This window comes from Danio rerio, chromosome 10 (genome assembly GCF_052040795.2).
Source record: "Danio rerio strain M-AB ecotype USA chromosome 10, GRCz13ab, whole genome shotgun sequence".
Taxonomy (NCBI): Eukaryota; Metazoa; Chordata; class Actinopteri; order Cypriniformes; family Danionidae; genus Danio; species Danio rerio.
Genome location: NC_141030.1, coordinates 11,093,436 through 11,117,276, shown reverse-complemented (window position 1 = coordinate 11,117,276; position 23,841 = coordinate 11,093,436). Strand labels below are relative to the sequence as shown.

Below are 23,841 nucleotides of genomic sequence, written 5' to 3'. Positions count from 1 at the left end.
TCAAAACCTACTCTCTTAAAGAAAAAAAAACAAGTTGAACCTGCCTGGAACAACCCAGAAACCCAATTCTACTACATGCTCCTCTTAACAAACACACGCTGTAGCTAGTAATACAGGAATGTGTTGTTGTATTTGTTGAGGAAATTCTTTCATGAGTACCTGTTCAGCCTGAGTAAGTACAGATGAATGTATTATGCATTCGGTATTCACAAAACCACACCGGTTTGTATCAGATTGCATTTAAAAACTTCTGGATTAGTCTTTTATATGGAAGTCTTTAGAGGGAGCTCAGAAGAAAGCAAAAGAGTAACACATGGTCTTTTAGGACTTACATAAATTAAAATAGTATACTGAATGTTATAATCTGTGGTAAAAATAAGAATTAATCACTTTTTATTGTTTCAGTTTGCAATGAAATGGGATAACAAAACAGGACATTCAGACTTCCCAGTTTGACAGATTTTTCTTGCAAAATCAAATGGATATGACGAAAAGTGATTTATAAATACAAAGGCTTACATATAGCTATATTAACTTGATTTAAATAGAATAAAATAATTTCCAAAAAAAGTAGAAATGTTACCATAAAATAGAAATGTTTGAAAGACATTGAGCTCTGACTGGTTTAAAAACATAAACTTCTGGTTTAAAGAACAGCCCACAATGCAGCTTGTGAATTTACTTCAGGAAATGGTCTAACATCTAGGCAAAGAGTGGAAAGCTAAAATAAAATGTGTGTGCGTGTGTCTGTGTATGTGTGTGTATATATATATATATATATATATATATATATATATATATATATATATATATATATATATATATATATATATATATAAAGAGTTTAGATACAAAAACATCTAAGTGCTATCTTAAATATGAGCAACTTTCTCAGGCTCCTGGGCTTATAGGTTTAGTAATTTCACTTTTATGGAAAACAATTGGTTCTTTTCATTTAATCTGAAGTAAAATAACTGATTACAAACCTAGAAGGCTAAGAAAAAATGCTAATTTTAGATGAAAATTTCAAATGGCACTTAAAGTTTCAGAATTAGGGATTTCCAGATCCAATCACGTGATTGGAAATCGGGGCTGACCATGCGGTTTGAGACTCGATCAAAATCGCACGTTTCCCGATCAGTACTCGAATAGTAAATATAGTTGAATTCAGAATTATTAGCTCCCCTGAACTATTAGCCCTCCTGTTTATTTTTTTCCCAATTTCTGTTTAACAGAGAGAAGATTTTTTTAAACACATTTATAAACACAACAATTTTAATAACTCATTTCTAATAACTGATTTATTTTATCTTATCTTTGCCATGATGACAGTAAATAATATTTGACTAGATATTTTTCAAAAAACTTCAATACAGCTTAAAGTGACATTTAAAGGTATAACTAGGTTAATTAAATTAAATAGGCAGGTTAGGGTAATTAAGCAAGTTATTGTATAATGATGGTTTGTTCTGTATAATGTAAAAATATAGCTTAAAGGGGACTAATACATTTGACCTTAAAATGTTTTTTTTTTTTTTTTTTATAAAAACTGCTTTTATTCTAGCCGAAATAAAACAAGTAAGATTTTGTCCAGAAGAAAAAATATTATCAGACATACTGTGAAAATTTCTTTGCTATGTTGAACGTCATTTGGGAAATATTAAAAAAAGAAAAAATATTCAAAGGGGGGCTAATAATTTTGACTTCAACTGTACATATTGTCATTATTTTTTAACACATTTTCAGACAGAAACGCATGTGGCATGACATCACTTTGTTGCAGATATGCTATTGGTTAAATGCTGGCAAAGTAGAACACAAAAGCAGCTTTGTCTGCAGTCTGAAGGTATTGTTGATGATGACAACATTACCATAACAAATTGTGAGATGAGTAAACTTGGAATTGCCTGCCAGTTTTTTTAATTTGAGGTGCTATTTGTTTTTACAGTATAATAGATTTACTGTTGCACTGAAGTCCAAAATTTATGTTATTTGTTACTTGATTTTTTAAGCTACCTTGCAGAAGTGCTCTGTTTGTTAACAAAGTTGTTAAATGTTAAAATAAGGTAATTTAAATAAAAAATAAGGAACATCCTGGATCTGTTTCTTCACTCTTCTTTATTCTATATGTATTTTAAAAGTATCAGATTGGGTTTTAGTATAGGTAGATATTCAAACTCAAATGACTCGAGGGCAAAAAAAAACAAAAAACAGATCAGAACATTTTTATTCTGAGCTCTTCATATATATTCTGTATGTATAGTGACATTTTTTGATTAATATTTTAAAACTGTTCATTTTTTTCCGAGTTTTGATGCCTAATGTTGTATACAGTTTAGAAAAAAAGGTAAAAGTAGAAGTTATATAGAGTTGAAGTCAGAATTATTAGCCCCTCTAAATTATTAGAGCTCCTGTTTATTTTTGTTTCCCAATTTCTGTTGAACAGAGTTTTCAACACATTTCTTAACATAATAGTTTTAATAACTCATTTCTAATTTTGTCCTTAAAACAGTGTTTAAAAAAATTAATAACTGCTTTTATTCTAGCCGAAATATAACAAATAAAACTTTGTCCAGAAGAAAAAATACATACTGTGATAATGTCCTTGCTCTGTTTAACATAGTTTGGGAAATATATAAAAAAAAAAAAAAAAAAAAAAAAAAAAAACAAAGGGGGGCTAATAATTCTGACTTCAACTGTATATATATATATATTGAAAAATTTTTATGTGATAAAATGTGACTGTCATTTTATTTTTTATAAAAAAAATGTTCCAAAACCACAGGTTTACTTGCAGGCCTTTTTCCAACTCTGACTAAAAGGCTGATTTTCCATGGCCTTAATTGAAAACAGGGCATATTATTTTTTGCAAAATATTCAAATAGTTTGATCTTGAATATATTCAATATATATATTCATATGTTATATAAATTTAATTGCTATTTTAAAAGCAACAATGGATATTTAACCCAAACTTTAAAATGAAAAAAAAAAAAAAAACACAAGTACCCAGTCTTTGAAGTGGTCAATTTGGTCAACAATAGGCAAATTGTAAGGAAAATATCATAAACGTGAAATGAAATTAAGAAATTATGAATATAATTCCAAAAAATAATTTTAAGAAACTAAAATTTAAAAATGAAAAACAAACCTTTCAGATATTCCATGTATGTAAAAAAAACAACAACTGACTTTCAATGTCTGGAAAAGACCTTTTAAAATTCCATGACATTCGAGAACTTGCATGACTTGAGGGAATGTGTGTTTCTTGTGTGTCACATGTTATTTTACAATCTGAATAACATGTTATTCAATTATTTTCTGTAAAGGAAGGACAGGCCAAAATGGATATTACAACAGAAACTTACTGCAAGTCCCGGTATATAGTCTTTGAAAACACATAGAGGGACTTCCATCCTCCGGAACCCACGTAGAAAATGAGAATGGACGGTAGAACCTGCCACCAAGGTAAGCCGATGAACAGCCGGAGAACAAAGAGAAGGGCCGTGGCACACGCCAACCGCAACATCCTAACACACAAACAACACACCCGTCAATCATTCGTTTCACCACTTGACTATTGCATTAACATTTTTTTTGGACCTGTGTGATAGAAGTCTAAAAACACCTTGTTCAATGATAAAAGTTATAATGTAATCACTATCAACCTGACAATTAGAAAAGGTTGAAAGATTCAAAGATGAACTCAAGATAAGCTTCTTAATCATATCAAGAACAGATAGCTGTCATAGAAATCTTTGTCCTTTGAAATGTATGTTAAAGGTCTAGGCCTCAGTATTGAAATGTTCTATGGGAAAAGTCTGTTTTTTTTATTAATACTGACACTTTTACATTTGAACTTATGGCTGAGAGATTTGACAGAGATCTTATATTGCGATAGAAGTCATCTTATATCCTGGTTAGGCCTGTCAGATGGATGGGATGTCAAAAAAATCTTAAAACGAAAAATTAATTTTTGTGAAATAAAAATAAATTTGAGGAATAAAATTTTAAAAAGTGCAAAGAGAAAATTAAGTTTTGAGAAATAAAAAAGAAACTTGAGAAACAAAAAAAGAAGTGCAAATAAAACTCAAGCAGTAAAAAAAACAACAACCCATTAGTAATTTTAAAAAGTATATATACAAGTATATATACTTAATCTTTGCCATAAAAGTTATGTTACTGTACATACACACGCATGGCTGATAAAAGTGCTCATTTTAGAAGAAATTTTCAGATTCAGGCATTTAGAGGTTTTTACATCTGAACTCTTCACGCACGCACGCACGCACGCACCCACACACGTTTTCGCCTTTACAAAACCCGTCCAGTCAATTGAAACGCTCATTTTGATTTGTTTTTTTTAGAAAACCGTGAGTTTGCGATGCTGTTTTCACTTTGCACTTCATGTTTCTGCATGTTTCACTTTGTGGCCCTGATTTGACAAGGGGGCAGAATAAAGAGAACATTAGCGTTTAATGCAGGCCCTTTTGTAAAAGCAATTCTATAAAAAATGTTTTGTATATACACTATATAGTTTATTTATTTATTTTTGCACATATGTATATATATATATATATATATATATATATATATATATATATATATATATATATATATAATTTTATTTTTTATAATTTTTTTACAGCTTTTTTAGTAGTTCTTTTTTTGTTTGCAAATTTATTTTTCATTCATCAAAACTTTAATTTCCCTCTGCAGTTATTTATTTCTCAAAAATGAATTTTTGCTTTGCAGTTTTTGGAGATTTACATTTATTTTTTTCCTCAATACTTTATTTTTTTGCAAATTTTTCTTTTATTTTGCAAGTACATATGGCCCTAGATTGACTCCATACTGTCCCAATATCTTTTTTTAGTTTAATGGTATATTGCACCAAAATATATTGTGATAAATGATATTATTGTCATTTTAAGACCATTTTATGACACTCATTATATTATGCCAGAATGACATAATGATAGTATCATAATGCAAGTACACTCTTCCAAAAAACACAGCATATTTTATTCTTAAGAACACTTTATTTAATTATAGTCATTTAATTAATTTTTTAATTAGGCACTGGAATCAGAATGTGAAAACGCATGTCCTAAACAATCAAACAAACAAACAAACAAATAAATAAATAAATATTAACAAAAAAGTGCAATGTAAAATAGTTACAAAATAGACTGCGATATCTGGTACCAGATCTACTTTTAGTCGTCAGACACCCACATGATGAAATATACTATAGTAATTTATAGTAAATACTCTAGTTTTTGTTAACATGCTGACACTGATACCTTCAACAGAGATAGAGATGTTGCAAATATGTTGCTGATACTGGATTTTAAGTATGGGCCATATATATTGCATCACCAAAAATGATTGAGGTCAAGTCTACGTGTTGAGCAACAAGCTGATATAATGATTATTGTGACAGGTCTAATCCTGATAACAACATATCACAAAATAGTATCATTTGTGTAAATTTAATTAATAAGTTTATATACATTGATCACATGTAAAAAAACAAAAAGTATATATGCAGATAGTTACTCATTCATATGTGATCATATGTACAGTAGACATCCCTGTAATGGTGTGTATTGTGCTTATATAAATTATGAAAGTATTAACATAAACAATGTATTTTGTGACACCACAGCATAATATGAAATAGACATTATTATTTTGTCCATATGATGTATATCGTCATATTGCACAGCCTTACTTGAAGTTAAATCCTGCTGCTATAAAACAATTTTATTTTATATTTTATTAAAAGTGCAGCACGGTGGCTCAGTGGTTAGCTGTTGCCATACAGCAAGGTCAATAGTTCGAGTCCCGACTGGGCATTTCTGTGTGGAGTTTGCATGTTTTCCCCCTGTTGGCATGGGTTTCATCCAGGATCAAAAGAAGAAACTAGTGTACGAGTGTGTACATGAATGAGTGTTTCTGGGTGTTTCTCAGTACTGGGTTGTGGCTGGAAGGGCATCTGCTGTGTAAAACATATGCTGGAATAGTTGACGGTTCATTTCACTGTGGCGACCCCTGATAAACAAGGGACTAGGTCGAAGAAAAATGAATGTATAAATGAATGAATATAATTAATATAATGTTATAATTATGCATTATTATTAAGGATAACACTTTATTTATGCACATCTGTCTCACAATAATATTAATGATTAATATAATATGAATAATATAAATGAATAAAAGTGAACAAATGCAGACAATATTTTCTTTTAAATCATTTAAGAGTTAAGTATTCACTTTGTATTATCCAAATTAGGGTTGTAACGGTATGAATTTTTTACGGTATGATAATCGTCTAAAACAATACCACGGTTTGACGGTTTCGCGGTATACGGTATTAAATAGTAATTCTCATAGCAAAGACCCTGAAAAGAATAAGAACACGTTTTCTGACTGAACAAAGGTTTTATTTCAACAAACTTTTAAAAGAACCATTTTAATAGAACTATAGAAATCTTTTATAAAAATAAACTGAAAAATCTCCCATTTTAATAAATTAAATTAGAAGGAATAAACAAGCAAGGTCTTTTAAGATTAGACAAAAATAAACTTAAACTGTCCTTCCTTATAAGCAGGATAAATGGGAGACCAAAAGTGCAATACCAAGTTTATGGCTGTAAACATGTATTTAAAGCGTGATTTCAGAAAAAAAAAAAAACTTCTTTGATTTTCTACTTAATAATAATAATAATAATAATAAAAATAATCTACAATATATCTTGGATGCACTGAGTGTGAGTAAATAAACCTCATGAAGTAAAGTGAATTTTACTTTTAAAATGATTCATTAAAAGCCACTGTAGCGTTTCTAGGCCTCCTTTGCACTAAAACACTTGTAAAGTAACTAGGGTAGATTGAATGTCAGTGACCGAAGGTAACAGAGCTATCTGATCTGTACTATGGTTTCCGTCAGCTCATCTGAACGCAGTAGAAGCTTACACTTGCTAAATTACACCAGTCATTCTTGCTCTCTCTTGTGTTGCCTATATGAAGGAGAATGAGCCGAGCTGTCACTTTAAAATAATTATTTAATTTGCAGTCTTCTATTGCAATATATTGAAGTGATCTACATTTGTATTCTAACATTAAGTCACACTATAGGGCTGGGCGATTAATCGAAAAGTAATTGAATTCGAAATTCACAATCTATAATCGTTTAAAATTTTCCGGGTCATTTATTTCAATTACTTTCCCTACCGCATGGAGTCACGTGACCTGGCTCTGTTTACACTTCTGCGTTGAGTGAAGCCTTCACGTGATCGCTTACCCCTCATGTGACTGACGGCAACCTTCTCAAATAAATGTAACTACATGTTGCGAAGATGTATGGCGCAAGCTCTGTGATCGGTCAGCTTGGTAACAATGACGAGTATGGGCCACGCAGCAAGGGCAAAAAAATAAAATCTAAAATAAATTTTAAAATCATTAATCATAATTGAGTTAAAATTATATTAATCGAAATAATTAATCTCGATTAATAACATTAATCGAGAGTATTAATCTTATATTTTGATTTTAGGCCAAATCGCCCAGCCCTAAATGGCCAAAACCATAATCGTACAAACAAATTATGGCAATAGACTATTGAAAAATTATTCATTGGATTTACTTTAAGGTAAGTGGTTGCAAACAATTTATATGGGCTGAATTTAAACAAACAAATTAAATTTAGTAATGTTCAACTCAATTTATTTGTTTAAAAAAAAAAAGTTAATCCAATAAAAAAAATAAATTTCAGTGCACATAAATAATCCATAATACTCTGCAAAATACAATTAAGCCTGGTTATTAACCATACGTTTAGGACTTTTTTATTTGAATTGTATGAATCTGAATATATTTATTTTTGAAGTATTCACATTTTGTTTTACAAACTTTAAGGTGATTTTAAACAGCACAGAAAATCTTAAAATCACAAAGTCGTTAAAAGTGCAATTAAATTATCCATAGTATTTTATTTTCTGGTTTAAATATATAAACATTCAAGACATTCACTTGAGATTAGGGCTGCACAACATATCGTTTCAGCATCGATATCGCAATGTGTGCATCCGCAATAGTCACATGGCACGATCTTCAATATTGAGTTGGGATTATGTTGTAATTTATTATAATCAATGCACGGCGATGTGAGGGTGCAGTGGGTAGCATGTTCGCCTCACAGCAAAAAGGTCACTGGTTCGAGCCTCGGCTGGGTCAGTTAGCATTTCTGTGTGGAGTTTGAATGTTCTCCCTGCGTTTGTGTGGGTTTATTACGGGTGCTCCAGTTTCCCCCACAGTCCAAAGACATGCGGTACAGGTGACTTGGGTAGGCTAGATTGTCTGTAGTGTATGAGTGTGAATGTGTGTGTGTGGATGTTTCCTAGAAATGGGTTGCAGCTGGAACAGCATCCGGTGCGTAAAAACGTGCTGGATAAGTTGGCGGTTCATTCCGCGGTGGCGACCCCGAATTAATAAAGGGACTAAGCCGAAATGAAAATGAATTAATGAAAAATCAATGCAGAGTTGAATTATAATGAAGTAAAATGTTAGTTCACCCAAAAGTTTTACTTTACTCACTATTTCAAATGTTTATGAGTTTCTTTTTTATGATGAACACAAAAAGAAGATATTTTAATAACTCAAACATTTAAAACATCACTACCTGAATACTGTTACTGTCCAGAAAACTATAATTCACTTTTTTATCTTTGCTATATTTTATTTATCTATGCTTGTAATTTATTTGTTTTATATGGCAATGTCAGATTTTTCCAATATCGTGCAGCCCTACTTGAGATTCAAAATTAACTAAAAAAAAAAAAAACTATGCTTAAAATAAGAATAAATATCTGTCAATGTGGTTTTAAAAATACATTTTCTGTTGAATCAAGTTGATTTTTGAGCGCACTGTGAAATATTTGTTTGGATTTTAGCAATGAGCTTTCTTCATTTTGAACAATTTCACATAAAATAAGACATTGTGTCTCACATAATCTTTCAAGACAAATTTATTGATTTAAGAATCTTTTGAAATAAAAACAAGATAAAATAGGGAAAAAATGTGATAAACTAATAAAAAAGGTGTGATAAACGTTATTTCCATATTATATCTTGCATTTGGCAGCTGACTTATTAAAAACTTTGATTGACTAAAGACAAAACAAAAGATTGTAACAAAACTGAATATTAAATCTATAAGCATTTCGAAAAATTATTCATTAAATTCTCGCAATTTGGTCATACACATTTATTAGAACTTTGGTGTTCTTATCTATTACACAAAATTGACATATATTAATATGATGATGATGATTATTATTATTATTATATTAATAGTCTTATTGTGACATTTTACCTTATATGTATCAACACTTCAATAAACTGTGTTTGAGTGGAAATATACCAAAGGTTAAATAATAACTGACAACAGAGGTAAAAGGCCACTGGTGTAAAAATGTGGCAACTAGTCCCGGTCAAATGAACAGATACGTAAACAATCCGCCGTTTCACACTTTCTCAATCTATTGACGGACAGAAATGACGGCCATACGTCATCATCCTCATCATCATCGTACTTTTCGCTGCAGCTGGGAAATCCTACAGTGTGCGACGCGTCTATATGTGTCCTGAAAGATGTTGAGGAGAATTTAAATGTCTGTTCAGACCTTTAACCGCATGACGACGCGAGACAAAATGATGACAGACGTGCTGTGGGTGCGGATGGATATTAAAGCAATGCAGAAGCCAGCATCATCCTATTCATCTTCCACCTCATCATCATCATCATCATCAGGCGAGGGTTACCGCAGAGACCTGATTTGTTGCTCAAGCCCGGAAATCTGAGAGCACATTGGATGTACGGCACTGTTGGGACTCGTGTGCGCGACTCGGCTCATTCGAGCACTTAAGATTCAGTACTCTGATTCAGTGATTCATATGTGCCATCACGCGGTGGCAGCATTACATGTTGATGTTTTGAACCCGATTATGCTTTATTGACAATAAGTAATTATACAACGTTTATTTCCTCAGACGAAGATATTTCAGCACAATTTGTAAAGACAACGTTAGTTTTATCTGAAGTACAGTGCTTAGCATAATGGAGTACACCCAATTTTGAAAATGTATATTTGTATCCATTTCTTAGTGAATATATGCAAAGCATTTTGGTGCATTAATCAAAACAGATTTATTAAACAGATATACATATTAAAATAATGTTTTATTCACCAAACATATTCACAAATGAAAACATACTACAATTAAACTAAAGCAAAAAAAAAAATAAATAAATAAAAAAAAACAAACTACAACATTTTTAAAGTTTTTTTGCTTCTCTTGAATTTTGCTCTTTTTTTTATAATTGTATTTAATATTTTTCTATAACATTGTACATTTGGTTGTACTAGTTTTTTGACCGTTATCATAAGTTATTTTGTTAGATAAACTCCAGATTTGGCTTCCGTACTGACTAAACTAAAGTATATGTACAAATATATAATTGTAAAGCTTCATATTAAAAATGTGAATTTAAAACAGATTTGTGAGGGGTGTACTGAGCACTTTATATTTGATATAGTGCATTAATGCCTACCCACTTTTTTTCAGCAGTATTTTTTTTTTCTAAATATTTAAAAGGTTTTTGATACAGCATCAAAAACTATGGAACAACCCAATTAGGTATGAGGTGAATAAAGTGAATTACAATATTACAAACATTGTTTTTTTTTTTTTTACAATAAAAAAGTGATGAAAATTAGACCAAAATAGATTTTATGATAGAAAGCTGCAAATGACACAATAAAATTAAATATAACGCAGAAATATTACATTAATCGCTTAACGATTTTGGTTGCATGTATAGAAATATTACACAAGGCTAAATGCTAAAGATTTTTTTTCGAACATCCCAGTTAAAAAAGACTTTCATTTGCCCTATCAAAAAATAATTAAAATTAAATACATTCAATATTACAATAATAATAATTTAGTTTGAATATTTCTTTTTGTAATTTCTAAATAAATCCATTCACAAACTCTATAACCCTTACCAAGAATAGAACAAAACATAGCTGTCTGTTACTTCAGTCTACAATAATAATGATTTATTAATAATAATATAGGTCAGGTCAGTATCATCATAAGTAAATAAATGTAGAACTTTTAAGCAAATGTTAATTAAAAGCTTTTTTTAAATAAAAAGTTTAAAGCTATATCGAGATGAATTGCTGTCGATTGTATGGGTGTAAATGGCCAGAGTGGGTTGCTATACATGAACACAGAAAAATTAAGACCTGTTGAAAAAATATGTAAGACCTACAACACGTCAGTAGATTTAAGACTTTTTAAAGCCTAAAATTTAGCTTTTAGAGATTTAAGACATTTTAAGACCCTGTAGACACCCTGTTCAGAGACCTAAAAGTTAACGTTAGCCTATTTTCTGGTAATTGGGAGTTTAACATATTCAGAAATGTTTCCCAGCTCATTGCGCCTAAGAGTTCAGGATTCAGGTCGATTTGTGAACGAATCCATTCGCTTTAATGACTCGGTTGAAAAGATCCGACTCAAAAGAATGCTTCGCTCGCGAATCGGACATCACTACAGCAATGCAGTACACTGAGCTTCACTCTACTGTTACAATCACAAAACACGTTGTATGAAATTCAACTCGTACAGTCAGGCAATCAATTATATTATGCGTTTATACGATCGGTTATATTTGCTATGCGTGTTTCATACTGAAAAGGCCAGTGCGCATGAATGACATCCTATTTCCCTTTAGCTGGATTATGAGCAATTACACTGCTACACATGACACGGCATCCATCGGCAAACATAAGCAGAACACAATGCATATTGACGCTATAGTAAAATCAGTAAATTCATCTTTAACAAGCAGCTGACAGCTCGCTATCATGACGATTAATGATACAGGAGATTCCGGAAATGACTAATGGCTAAAATATTTGAAATGTTGGTGTTTGTGGTCCGGGAAATACCTCGATTTTGGTCTTCGCTGTCACAATAACGTGTGTATTATGGCAGAAGGGGAACCTGTTCCGTACGATCCCACCTTGATCGGCTTAAGCGAAACCTCCACCGTTTACCTGCGCTGATACACACGCGCCGGTGTGTAACGGCCACTCGCCCGCCTTTTACCTATTTCCGCGGCTCCTATGGTAGACTTTGCTCCCGTTTATTTCATTTTTTCACTCTTATCTGTTATCGCTTCATTGTGGGGATAGCTTGTAGCGCTGGTAATTCCAATGACCTTATAATTTTCTTACTTGCGCCCGCCTCCTCGCTATTCGCCGGTGCTGTGTGTACACATTGAATGACAGCGGTTTAAACCAATCGTGCTCTCAGAGCGCAGCCTTTTCGCTGTTGAAAGGCGGGGCTTAAAGTCCTGTCAAGGAAATGTGGCCCAGCCAGCGAATCATCACGACAGTTTCCACCCGGTAGTTGCAAAGCAGCTCTGCGGGACCATGAGGCATGATGGAGGAGGAGAACGAGAGCTATTGTCAGACATCTGTCCATCTGCAAGCCATTGTACTGGCAAAGACAGCTGTTTGTGAAAATTAAAAGAACGTAATGCACATGATAATACTAATGTTTAAGGAGACAGGATTTTTACTGAAATATATAGCAAAAGGACACGAGACTGTTGGTTTCATTCAAAATGCATGAATTGCAAACATTTCTATTTTAGTTTGAAGTATGTATTTTTATTTCTGTGAAATTATTTTGACTATACTCCTGATTGCATGTAGCATTCGATACAAGTTAATTCACAAAAACAAACTGTGTATAATCGCTTATCTAAATGTAGCTCCTAAAACAACTTACCTATGTAGCTGACGTCACAAACCCCATTTATTTTTTAGCCCCCTCCTAATAGTTTGCATTTTAATGTTAACATGATTTGCCTAACAAATTACTTTCCACTGTGTTTCTTTGTACTGGTCACAACATTCATATATTTCTTTTAGAATGGTCGATGAAAATCATGTGAGATAACAGTAACAAAAATTGATTTCATGTGGTATAAACACTTCACTGTGGATATCATGTTAGACAGCACCAGTGGTGGAAAGTCATGAAAAATCGTACTCAAGTAAAAGTATAATTACTTACTTAATAATGTAGTGCAAGTAGAGTAAAAGTATCTGCTGTAACTATTACTCAACGTATGAGTAAAAAGTAGCCCTTTAAGAAGTATTACACTGTGAAAAGGTGATGTTTTTACATGCAATTTATGCATGTGTGTGTGTAAACGTAACATTTTGTAGTGCATTGAGATACTGTTTAAGAGTATTTGACGATTTCAGTCATTGTACAGTAAACATTCGCCACCATCAATGACATTCAGTTTAAACAGTCATTGCGTGTAAAGATTTTGGACATCATCTTCCTGGATACTTTCCAAACATATCTTCAAATTGTTCATAATAATGAAAAATTATTATTATTTGATAGGACTGGAATCAAAGAATTGATTTAATAATTTGTTTATCCCCATAGACAAGAAAAAAATTAAGTAATTACGCAGGTTGAAATAAAGTAGTGGAGTAAAAGTAGCGATATTGCACTAAAAGTGTATTCAAGGGAAAGTAAAAGTACACATTTTAAAACTACTTAGTAAATTACAAATCCTAAGAACAAAAAACTCAAGTACAGTAATTGGAGTATTTATAATTTGTTACTGGACAGCACAAATCAGTTTACAACTGTATAGTGATACGTACATTATCTACTATCAGCAAAGCAGATTTTTTTATCTATGCAATCCAAAAATATTGAGACACAGGCCATAATTTATCTATCATAACTAGCTTATGGTGTACTTAGTTCACCTTTAGCACAGCTGGGACAGCTACGCAACATAACACATTAAGCAACCTCACAAATACTGCTTAAATTTATTTAATTAACTTTCAAATAAATGCATTTATTGGTAAAACAAAAATAATAATAACAATAATAAAGCAGAATTTATGACACAGTACTCCCTAAAGGAACAGTTCACCCATAAATGAACCTTTCATCATTGTGCCAAATCTGACTTCCTTTCATTTGGAGAGCCCAAAATGAGACGTTTCGAAAAATGTTCATGTTGCTCTTTTCCTTACAACGCGAGCATCTTCAAAGCTACATGTCATCTCATTTTGGATTTCAAATCAAAATAAAAGGTAAGGAATTCATGACAGACATTGAATTTTTAAACAAACTGTTCCTCTAATTCACCAGATTTGGATGACAACACAATGGCCGTAGACACCGGTTCATACACAATAATCCTGAGTGCATGATAACACGTCAACACAATATGAGGAAAACGATGCTCAGAGAAAAATGTCAAACCAATTCTTATCACAGTGTTAACAAAAGACCTTTCTATTTCTTTGAAGGTTTGTATGTAAAATTAAATCAGAGTTATTTCAGACAGAAACTTCTTAATTAGGCTCATTCAGCCCAATAGCATGAAGAAAACACTGGTGTGTTCTGTATAAATACAAAGATATAACACTAACAGTATTATGAGGCCCTTCCAATATCTGTCAGTCATCCAACTCAAGGCCAAAGTGACTGTACAAGTCTCGTGTGGTCACTCCACGCAGGCCGGCTGTAGGAAACACAGAGAGACAGTTGTCTTTATCAATGGTCACATGGGGAAAAATGACCCCCTCCAGCCCTCAGAGCAGCTGAAGTCACTGTGAGGCCGGAGAAACTCAGCATGCTGGGAGTCTAAAAGGGTCCATTATCTTACAGAATGCAGCGGTAATACCAGAGGATGCCATTATCATAATCTTGACACTGGTGAGAAATGCAGAGCGAGCGTACGGAGGCTGTAACCCACTTAGATGAGTGTGATGGCAGAAGTGTGTAGGCCACAAGTGTTTATGGAGAGGAGGTTATTGTGGTATGAATGTCTGGTAGCAGACTGGCAAAAAACACCTTTTAAAATGTATTATTAAAGGCATCACGTCTTACCTAGTCTGCCCAGTAGAGTTTGTCCAATGTCTTTGATGTCATTGTATTCATGCAGCAGGTCGATGTGCTGATCCAGCTCTTGTACAACAAATCCTCTACAAACAAAACCACACAGCAACGCTAGCTCAGTTTAATCTGCCAGTAAACCAATAGTGGGACAATAATGCAACTAAAAATAAGCAATCTTAAAATGGACATATTTTACATTTAAGATATTTTTTAGCTATTATCTTAAAAGGAAACAAAACTAAATATATACAAAAAACCTGCTATCATAAAAGGTCCCATGAAATTAAAATAAACTTTTTAGATGTTAGTATCAGTATTGTTAGCTTGTTGGATATCTATAAGCTAATGTGCTCCAAAACAGTGCCAAAATTCGCATTTAGAAGATATAAAACTGATATAAACATGTAAAGCATAGATCTCAAACTCAATTCCTGTAGGGCCGCAGCTCTGCACAGTTTTGCTCCAACCATAATCAAACACAGCTGATCCAGTGTTCAAAAAAGTCCTGAACACTTTGATTAGTTGCATTAGCTGTGTTAGATTAGGATTGGAGCAAAACTGTTCAGAGCTGTGGCCCTCAAGGCATTGAGTTTGAGATCTATCATGTAAAGCTTCTGCCTGAAGCTGCGGTCACACTGCACTTTTCTCCTCATAGACTTCCATTCATACGCATGCGAATGAGTCAGACCGGAAACGCAAGCACCTACGACAGGTTTTCCAGGTTGCTGCAATGCAGAGTTTAAGCTTGATGAACTCTGACTTGCGAAATACCATCACTTGACTACATGAGACCAACTGAGGATCAAAACATGACCTCTCTGTACAGGAATTTAAAATATGGACCAATCACTCACTTTTTTAATGTCTAATCATCTTGTTCAATCCCACCCCTTTTCGCAGAGCCGTATGACATAATTTTGTAAGCTCAAACTCAAGTGTGACTGCGGCATAAATGGATTTTTTTTTCATGTCACCCCATACTTCAGTTTTTCATCAAATCACGACCAATCAAATGCTCTCTAGAGTCTGATATGTCCCTTCCCTCTTAAGACGCTTCACATTTGATGCGCTTGAGCTCAATCACTCTCACTGGCAAAGCGGTGATAAACCAAAAGGCTATTGACTGTTTTATAAAAAGGGGAGGAGCTACACTATGTCCCGCCCTGCAAATTTAAATGCACATTTAAAAGCACTTCATGGGACCTTTAAAGTCCCCATGAACCAGAAAGATGCAATAATTTTTTTTTTCTTATTGTGACGCAGAGAAACAGAATATTAAATGCGTAAAGAGTAGGTGTGTTTTTTCTACTACTGGCTGATCGGATATAGTAAAGTAGGCATTTCATTCAGAAAGATCAGGAAAAGAGTTATTACAAACAAACAGACTCCTCCTCCTCCTCCTCACCATTTCTGTTTGTTGTCAAAACTGACAGCTTGGTTAAATATGTAAGCTATGGCTAATTCCTAAGATAAACGTAATAGACCCTTTTCACACTTCCGGGCTTCTCAGTAGAGGAAGTCATCATAGTTGGGAAAACTTAGAGCGCAGTGAATGGGAGAATTCAACAAATAATTTTTTTTACAATCTTATTTGCTTAAATAATAAAAGAAAAACGCCACGATGATGTTATAAAGACTTTCAGACAGAGGAAAAAAATTGCGTGAGACTGATGACGGCAGTCAGAGGAGTGAATAACGTCAAATTTGCTGTCCTGTCTCATAGACGCTGCATTAAAACCCCCTCGCACAAGCGGTAATTAGTTTTTTTGTCATTTGAAGCAAAGATGATATACTACATACATAAATACATGTAAATTTTCATACATTTAAAAAAAAATAAAACTATTAAAAGATTTTAAGATGCTGATGACCGTTAAACGCGTCATAACAGGCTTGTGAAAAGGGTCCATCTGACAATTTAATTGAAAAATAAAAGCATTTTTAGATTTCAATTAAAGATTAAAAAGGCCAATTTTTTTTCTTAATGACATGCATAGATGAATTGTTCACCACAAAACTAGATACAAAAATTCACAAAATCATATGCTTAGTTTTGACTTCTTAGCCACTTTAAGAACACTTGAAATAAAGAACATTTTAAGCTAGGGATAGTTCACAGACAATATACATTTGCTGTTAATTCACTCAGGCCATCCAATATGTACAGTAAAGCAAGCAGTTTTTTATTCAGCAGAACAATTTTTTATTTCTTGCTTAAATTGTGGTTCTTTGCCATTTAAAATTCATGATACATGTATATACACACACACACACACACACACACACACACATACATACACACACACATACACACACACATATATATATATATATATATATATATATATATATATATATATATATATATATGTGTGTGTGTGTGTGTGTGTGTGTGTGTGTGTGTGTGTATTTGTTTTTTTTAAGATATATGAATAATTAAGATATATGAATAACAAACTTTGCACAAAATTCTTCAGATCAGTGAGTGTTGTTAAAATATTTATATTATTTATTAATAGTTATTCTAATGTTTTGTTTAGAAAAATGTGTAGGTTTGCATCCGGACCAACAGTTTTGCTTCATAAGTCCTCAGTGTATCCTCAGGAGTCATGGGTATTAATTAAGGCTGTTTCTCAATTCCAAGAACGCAGAGAACGGACTCGCGTTCTTGTGGAGACCGGTCTTTCTAAGTGACCGCAGAATAACGAACTTGGGAGACCACGAGAACAGAGAATGCGTCCTGTGAGAAATGAGATGCTGCGTTCTGGTTTTTCCTGATGGTCACATGACCTTCACAAGTTTTTTTATGGAAAATAATTTAGACATTACAGTATTTATACAACAATTTATTGTTTTTCCCCTTTTCACAATATATACTTTGCATAAAGACCTTACAAATATATACATCGCACAATACAAATAAAACTTAAATACAAATTTCAGCAAATAAACACCCTTAATGTGTTTATGCCTTTATAAAGATTTTCATGGTAATGTTTACTTTCACCGTCTCATTTAGGAAAACTCCTGCCTGGTAAATAAGTTATATCTCTGAACTTTAATATTAAATCTAAATTAAATGCTTCCCACCTCCTTTATTCAGCCGCAATGACTTCTGGGACTTCTCAAGCGAGTTTTCCACTTAAGTCTGCATCGGTGCGTCTTTAATATCAAGGACACATCTGGGAATTTTCACGCACCCTCCTGTCTTGCGGTCTTGAGTTTTGGAGCTGAACTTTGGCAGTTGATGTTGACGTTACACGAGAACACATAGATGCAAGAATGCTGAAGAACGCATATTGAGAAACAGCCTAAGTTTTGCATGTACACATATTTTTTGGATGTTTAAGTGGCAGTAGCTGTTGACTTTCGCCATTTTAAGAATCGCAAGGACCAAGGTTTCAACAAAAAAAACTAAACAAAAAAAAAACATTTTTATTGGAATACTGAAAAAAATTTAATTCAGAAATATCAGATGGCCGAGGTGAGTAAATTAACTGCAAATTTTCAGTGTGAAACGGAAGTTGCTGCGGATGTTTATTTAAGTATGATGAGGTACTTTCAATTGAAATGGAATTGAGTGGGGGGCAAGACTTTCTTTTAAACTCCTCCTCACATGTTTCACTTGTAGAAAAAATAAAGTTGAGGAGGCAAATGGTCAGATTTTGATTAAAGGTTACCAAAACAAACCTTTTTTTTATTAAGTAGATTAACTTGCAGGGTTCACATTAAAACTAACAATGTATGCTAGCAAAATCAACATTGTAAAGTGGATTTCGTACTTTAAAGGTCCTGTGAAGTGCTTTGAAATAGGCATTTTTATATTTTTTCATTCATTTTCTTGTCGGCTTAGTCCCTTTATTAATCCGGGGTCGCCACAGCAGAATGAACCGCCAACGTATCCAGCAAGTTTTTACGCAGTGGATGCCCTTCCAGCCGCAACCCATCTCTGGGAAACATCCGCACACACATTCACACACACACTCATACACTATGGTCAATTTAGCCTACCCAATTCACCAGTACCACATGTCTTTGGACTGTGGGGGAAACCGGAGCACCCGGAGGAAACCCACACGAACGCAAACTCCACACAGAAACGCCAACTGAGCCGAGGCTCCAGCGACCTTCTTGCTTTAAGGCGACAGCACTATCTACTGCGCCACTGCTTCACCCTTTTTTATATTTATGTTTAACGTAATCTCAAACGAAACAAGATGGGAAAAGAAGATAGAGTGGGGCATATTGTAGTTCCTACCTTTTTAAAAAAACAGCCAATAATGTTTATTTTTATCACCGCTCTGCCAGTGACAGTGGTTGAGATCAATGAAAAGCAAATGAGAAGCTTCTTAAAGGGGGTGGGGCATGTCAAACCCTAGAGGGCATTTTAATGGTCAAGAAGATTTGATGTGAATCTGTAGTATGAGGTGACAAAAGCGTTTATCCATTAAGATGGAAGTTACAAACTACAAACTTTACATGTTTCTATCATTTTTATTTCTTCTAAACGCAAATTTTGTTACTGTTTTGGAGCACACTAGCTTATAGATATCCTAAAAGCTAACAATACTGATACTAACATCTAAAAACTTTATTTTAATTACATGGGACCTTCAAGAGTGAACACAACAATATATCTAGCATCTAGAATTGCTGAAGTTCTCTTCGACTGTAATTTGCTTTGTACAAAAGCGTCTGCTAAATGAACAATTGTACATGTAATCTTTTTACACCTACTCTTTTTCCAGTGAGGCAATCTCTGAATCCAGACAATCCTGTGTTTTCTTGAGCTCTTTCACTTCTTCCTCAAGACAAACAGGAGATTTCACCATACTAGGCTTCAGTACCTATCATAACAAACCAATCACAACTTATCCATATGCATATCGACTATAACTCACATTGCACACTCTTCAAAGATCACACATGATTTGTAGAAATTCAATTCAAATGAATACTGTTTTTTAATAGTTGTAGACATTGTATCATAGACTACTAATATGTCAAAATTACAATATCAATATTTATTAATTTTCTAAAAACATTTGACTCAATCAATAAACTTTACATACTGGAGATTTAAAACCTGAGTTGACGCTCCTAGAGTTACATCTGGATTCTGAAAGTCTGTAAGGAATAAACAAACATTACTAGTTATGCTTTCACTAAACAGACTTGTATTGAATGTTTGTTTTTCTATTGATTTAAACGCAAGAATACAGTTATACATAAAACAGTATACAAGAGAAATAACAGAAATTACATTTAACTCAAGCATAGTTATCATCTACATTAAGTATTTTTAGATGTCTTAAAAGCTTAAATATTACCTTGTATTGAAGTCAGGGAATCATTTCAAAAAATTAGATCAATAAAAAAAAGGAGTTTACAGGATAATACATTTACGATTTTTGGTTTGTGAATGTGGGACTTTTCAAATAACATGAAGTTTCATCAAATCAAATTTAAGACTTTTAAGGCCGGGCTAAACAATAATGACTATTTCTAACGGCCTGGTTGGGCCAATGGACTTTTTTTTTTTTTGCTTGCCACAAAAAAAAAAAATCTAATGTAATTATTTCTTAGTGACATACTTTAATGTGTCAAAAGAAAAAAAAGTTGCAAACACCATTTTCAACATACTAGATTTTTTTTTTTTTTAGATGACAGGTTTAACATTGTTCAAATAAGGGTTCATACACATTTGTACTTCTAAAATTCCATGACATTTCATGCCTTTTCCAAGATTTTTAAGAGCAATTTCATATTCTAATGCACAGGTGTCAAACTCCAAAAGGGCCGCAGCTCTGCGCAGTTTAGTTTCAACCATAATTAAACACACCTGATCAAACTTATTGAGTCCTTCAGGCTTGTTTGAAACCTACAGGTAAGTGTGTTGGAGCAGGGTTGGAATTAAACTGTGCAGGGCTTCGGCCCTCCAGGAATTGAGTTTGACACCCCTGTTCTAATGTTTCATATAATGTCTACGCATAGGTGGTTATTAATACGAAAAACAGTGCACATTCAAATTTCTTTCAGCCTGTCAGAAAACATGCAACAATCGATTTGGTTTAAATGTTATTATATCTATGTAAATTTTATTTAAACAATGCTTACACCACACTAATGATGTGAGAGCATGTTTTTGGCCAAGGACAGAAAAGTAAATACAACTACCATATATTCATGTACTGTATACAGATATTTGTTAAACTAATTTTCATGACTTTTCCAAAACTTTTGTGGGTTTTTTCTGTTTTTCCAAAACCTTTCCAGGTTTTCCATGACCGTATTTAAAGAGTTCAGATGCGAAAACCTCTAAGTGTCGTTTAAAATGTTCATCAAAAATAAACATTTGTTGTCGGCCTCCTTTGTTTATGTTGAGATATTTCACTTTTCACAAGACCTTTACACAGAAGCCTGATAAAAATGCTCATTTTAGAGAAAACTTGCAGGCGGCATTTAGGGTTTTTTGCATCTGAACTCTTTATTACATCAATAATCAAATATATTTGTTGGCTTTTGGTCCAAATTAATTGAGTATAACTTCTATTCAACCTAATGCATTATAAAACCTTAAGTTTCATGCCTATTTATAAATATTATGTCTACTTGCCCTTACTGTAAATATTTTTGTATGAAAGGAAGATAACGTAAAGCAATTTATGGCTATGTTATTATCATGAGGAACTGTGTAATTGTTTTCAGTTTTCTTTCTCTGATTTTATTAAGATGGGTTATTGGTGATTGGATGGATGTCGGAATAACCTAGCTTTACTTAAACAGAGGAAAATGAAGACCTGTTTAAAATTATTTAAGACATACAACACAATATTTCAGTGAATTTAAGATTTATTAAAAGCATAAAACGCTGAAATTTAAGAGATTTTAAGACTTTTTAATAACGTGACCCCGCGGATACTCTGTTTAAATGTTGCAGTTTGTTTACCTTCTTTTTGAAGACACGCCCCCTTGACGTGGCGTAACTTTGACGTGCGCATCATCGCTAACGGGTTGGGTGTTCATTTGTAGTTCTGCTGTCTCGTTCATTTCTTTCTACTGAGAATAAAGATAAAAATGAAAACATATGATTTACATGACCTCTAAGCTCTTAATGAGGCGCTCTTGAGCAGTGAACCGTCCCGCGCAGTTTCTGATGAAGAAATTCCCGCCTTGCTGCGTGTACTTGCGTCATCATACGTACTAATTCTGATTGGTTCGTACTGGTGTGAGCCTTTTGATTGGTGCATTGATGCTCTTCCGGTGCACCGCAGCTTGGTTGGGTAAAGTAAAAGTCTAGATGGGATGCAGCTGCGGAAACTCCATAAGGGATACTCAAATCAATAAAGCATAATTTTTGTGACACTGTACAATAATAATTAATAGTCTTACATTACTGTGAGGTTTAGGGTTAGGTGGAGTCAGACGTTAATAAATTACGATCTGAATGGTAATTTTATAAATAATATGAATAATACTCGGTATAATTACTTTTTTTACATTGCACTGATGGTAAATTATGCTATTTGTTAGAGATATGATAAACAGCGCTAATAACATATTTTATGTTGCAAATCAATAAAACAAACCCTACATCAAACGGCGGCTTGTAGTGCAATCACAAAGCAGTTTTATATTTAATCGGTAGATGGCGGCATTTTATAAGTTATGGCAAAACATCAACCAGTCTCATGAGATATTAAGATTAGGTTTTATAGATTTATTTGAGCGTTTATTATTATTAGCGTTTAGAGATTAAATAACAACAGATAAGTAATTTAAAATGACCAGAAAACTGCTTTAATGTAAAATAAAAAAAACGTAAATAAAGAGCCTAGATTTTATAAATATTGATTTAAAAATATATTATAATTATTAATGCATATATGAAGAGTTCAGATGCAAAAACCTCTAAGTGCCGTCTGAAATTTCCATTAAAAACGAACATTTTTCACAGCCTCCTTTCTTTATGTTGAGATATTTCAATTTAAAGACCAGGAAATTGACTTTTTTTTCCATAAAAGTGGTATTACTGAACATACACACAGGAGCCTGATAAAAATACAAATTTTAGAGGAAAATATCAGAAGCCATTTAGAGGTTTTTGTATCTGAACTCTTAATATATATATATACAGTTGAAGTCAGAATTATTAGCCCCCTTTTGATTTCTTTTTCTTTTTTAAATATTTCCCAAATGATGTTTGACAAAGCAAGGAAATTTTCACAGTATGTCTGATAATATTTTTTTCTTCTAGAAAAAGTCGTATTTGTTTTAATTTGGCTAGAATAAAAGCAGTTTTGATTTTTTTAAAAACAATTTTTGGGACAAAATTATTAGCCCTTTTTAAGCTAATTTTTTTTTTCGATAGTCAACAGAACAAACCATCATTATAGAATAACTTGCTACCCTAACCTGCCTAGTTCACCTTATTAACCTAGTTAAGCCTTTAAATGTCACTTTAAGCTGTACAGAAGTGTCTTGAAAAATATCTAGTAAAATATTATTTACTGTCATCATGGCAATATATATATGTGTGTGTGTGTGTGAGTGTGTGTGTGTACAGTTAAAGTCAGAATTATTAGCCCCCTTGAATTATTAGCTTGACAGTAATGACAGTAAATAATATTTGACTAGATGTTTTTCAAGTTACTTAAGACACATTTAAAGGCTTAACTAGGTTAATTAGGTTAACTATGCAAGTTAGGTATATATATATATATATATATATATATATATATATATATATATATATATATATATGAGCATTATCACACTCGTAGCAGTGCGTTATGGCTGTATATCGACACTGGT

General features: G+C 32.9%; 2 protein-coding genes across 2 annotated transcripts in view; both read right to left on the bottom strand.

Moving 5' to 3' along the window:
* The window catches only part of slc27a4 (solute carrier family 27 member 4), a 44,013-nt gene extending 31,697 nt beyond the window's left edge, over positions 1-12,316 (bottom strand). Inside the window, 2 exon segments of the mRNA NM_001017737.1 lie at positions 3,369-3,530; positions 12,027-12,316. Coding sequence (NP_001017737.1) covers positions 3,369-3,529 — 161 coding nt within the window. The 5' untranslated portion in view covers position 3,530; positions 12,027-12,316.
* Positions 12,317-13,932: 1,616 nt separating this feature from the next.
* On the bottom strand, positions 13,933-22,218 carry swi5 (SWI5 homologous recombination repair protein). The gene is given in 5 exon segments (NM_001326527.2): positions 13,933-14,650; positions 15,019-15,113; positions 19,765-19,874; positions 20,100-20,154; positions 21,977-22,218. Coding segments are annotated over 5 exon segments (426 nt in total). The 5' UTR covers positions 22,078-22,218; the 3' UTR covers positions 13,933-14,585.
* Between the last annotated feature and the right edge of the window lie 1,623 nt (positions 22,219-23,841).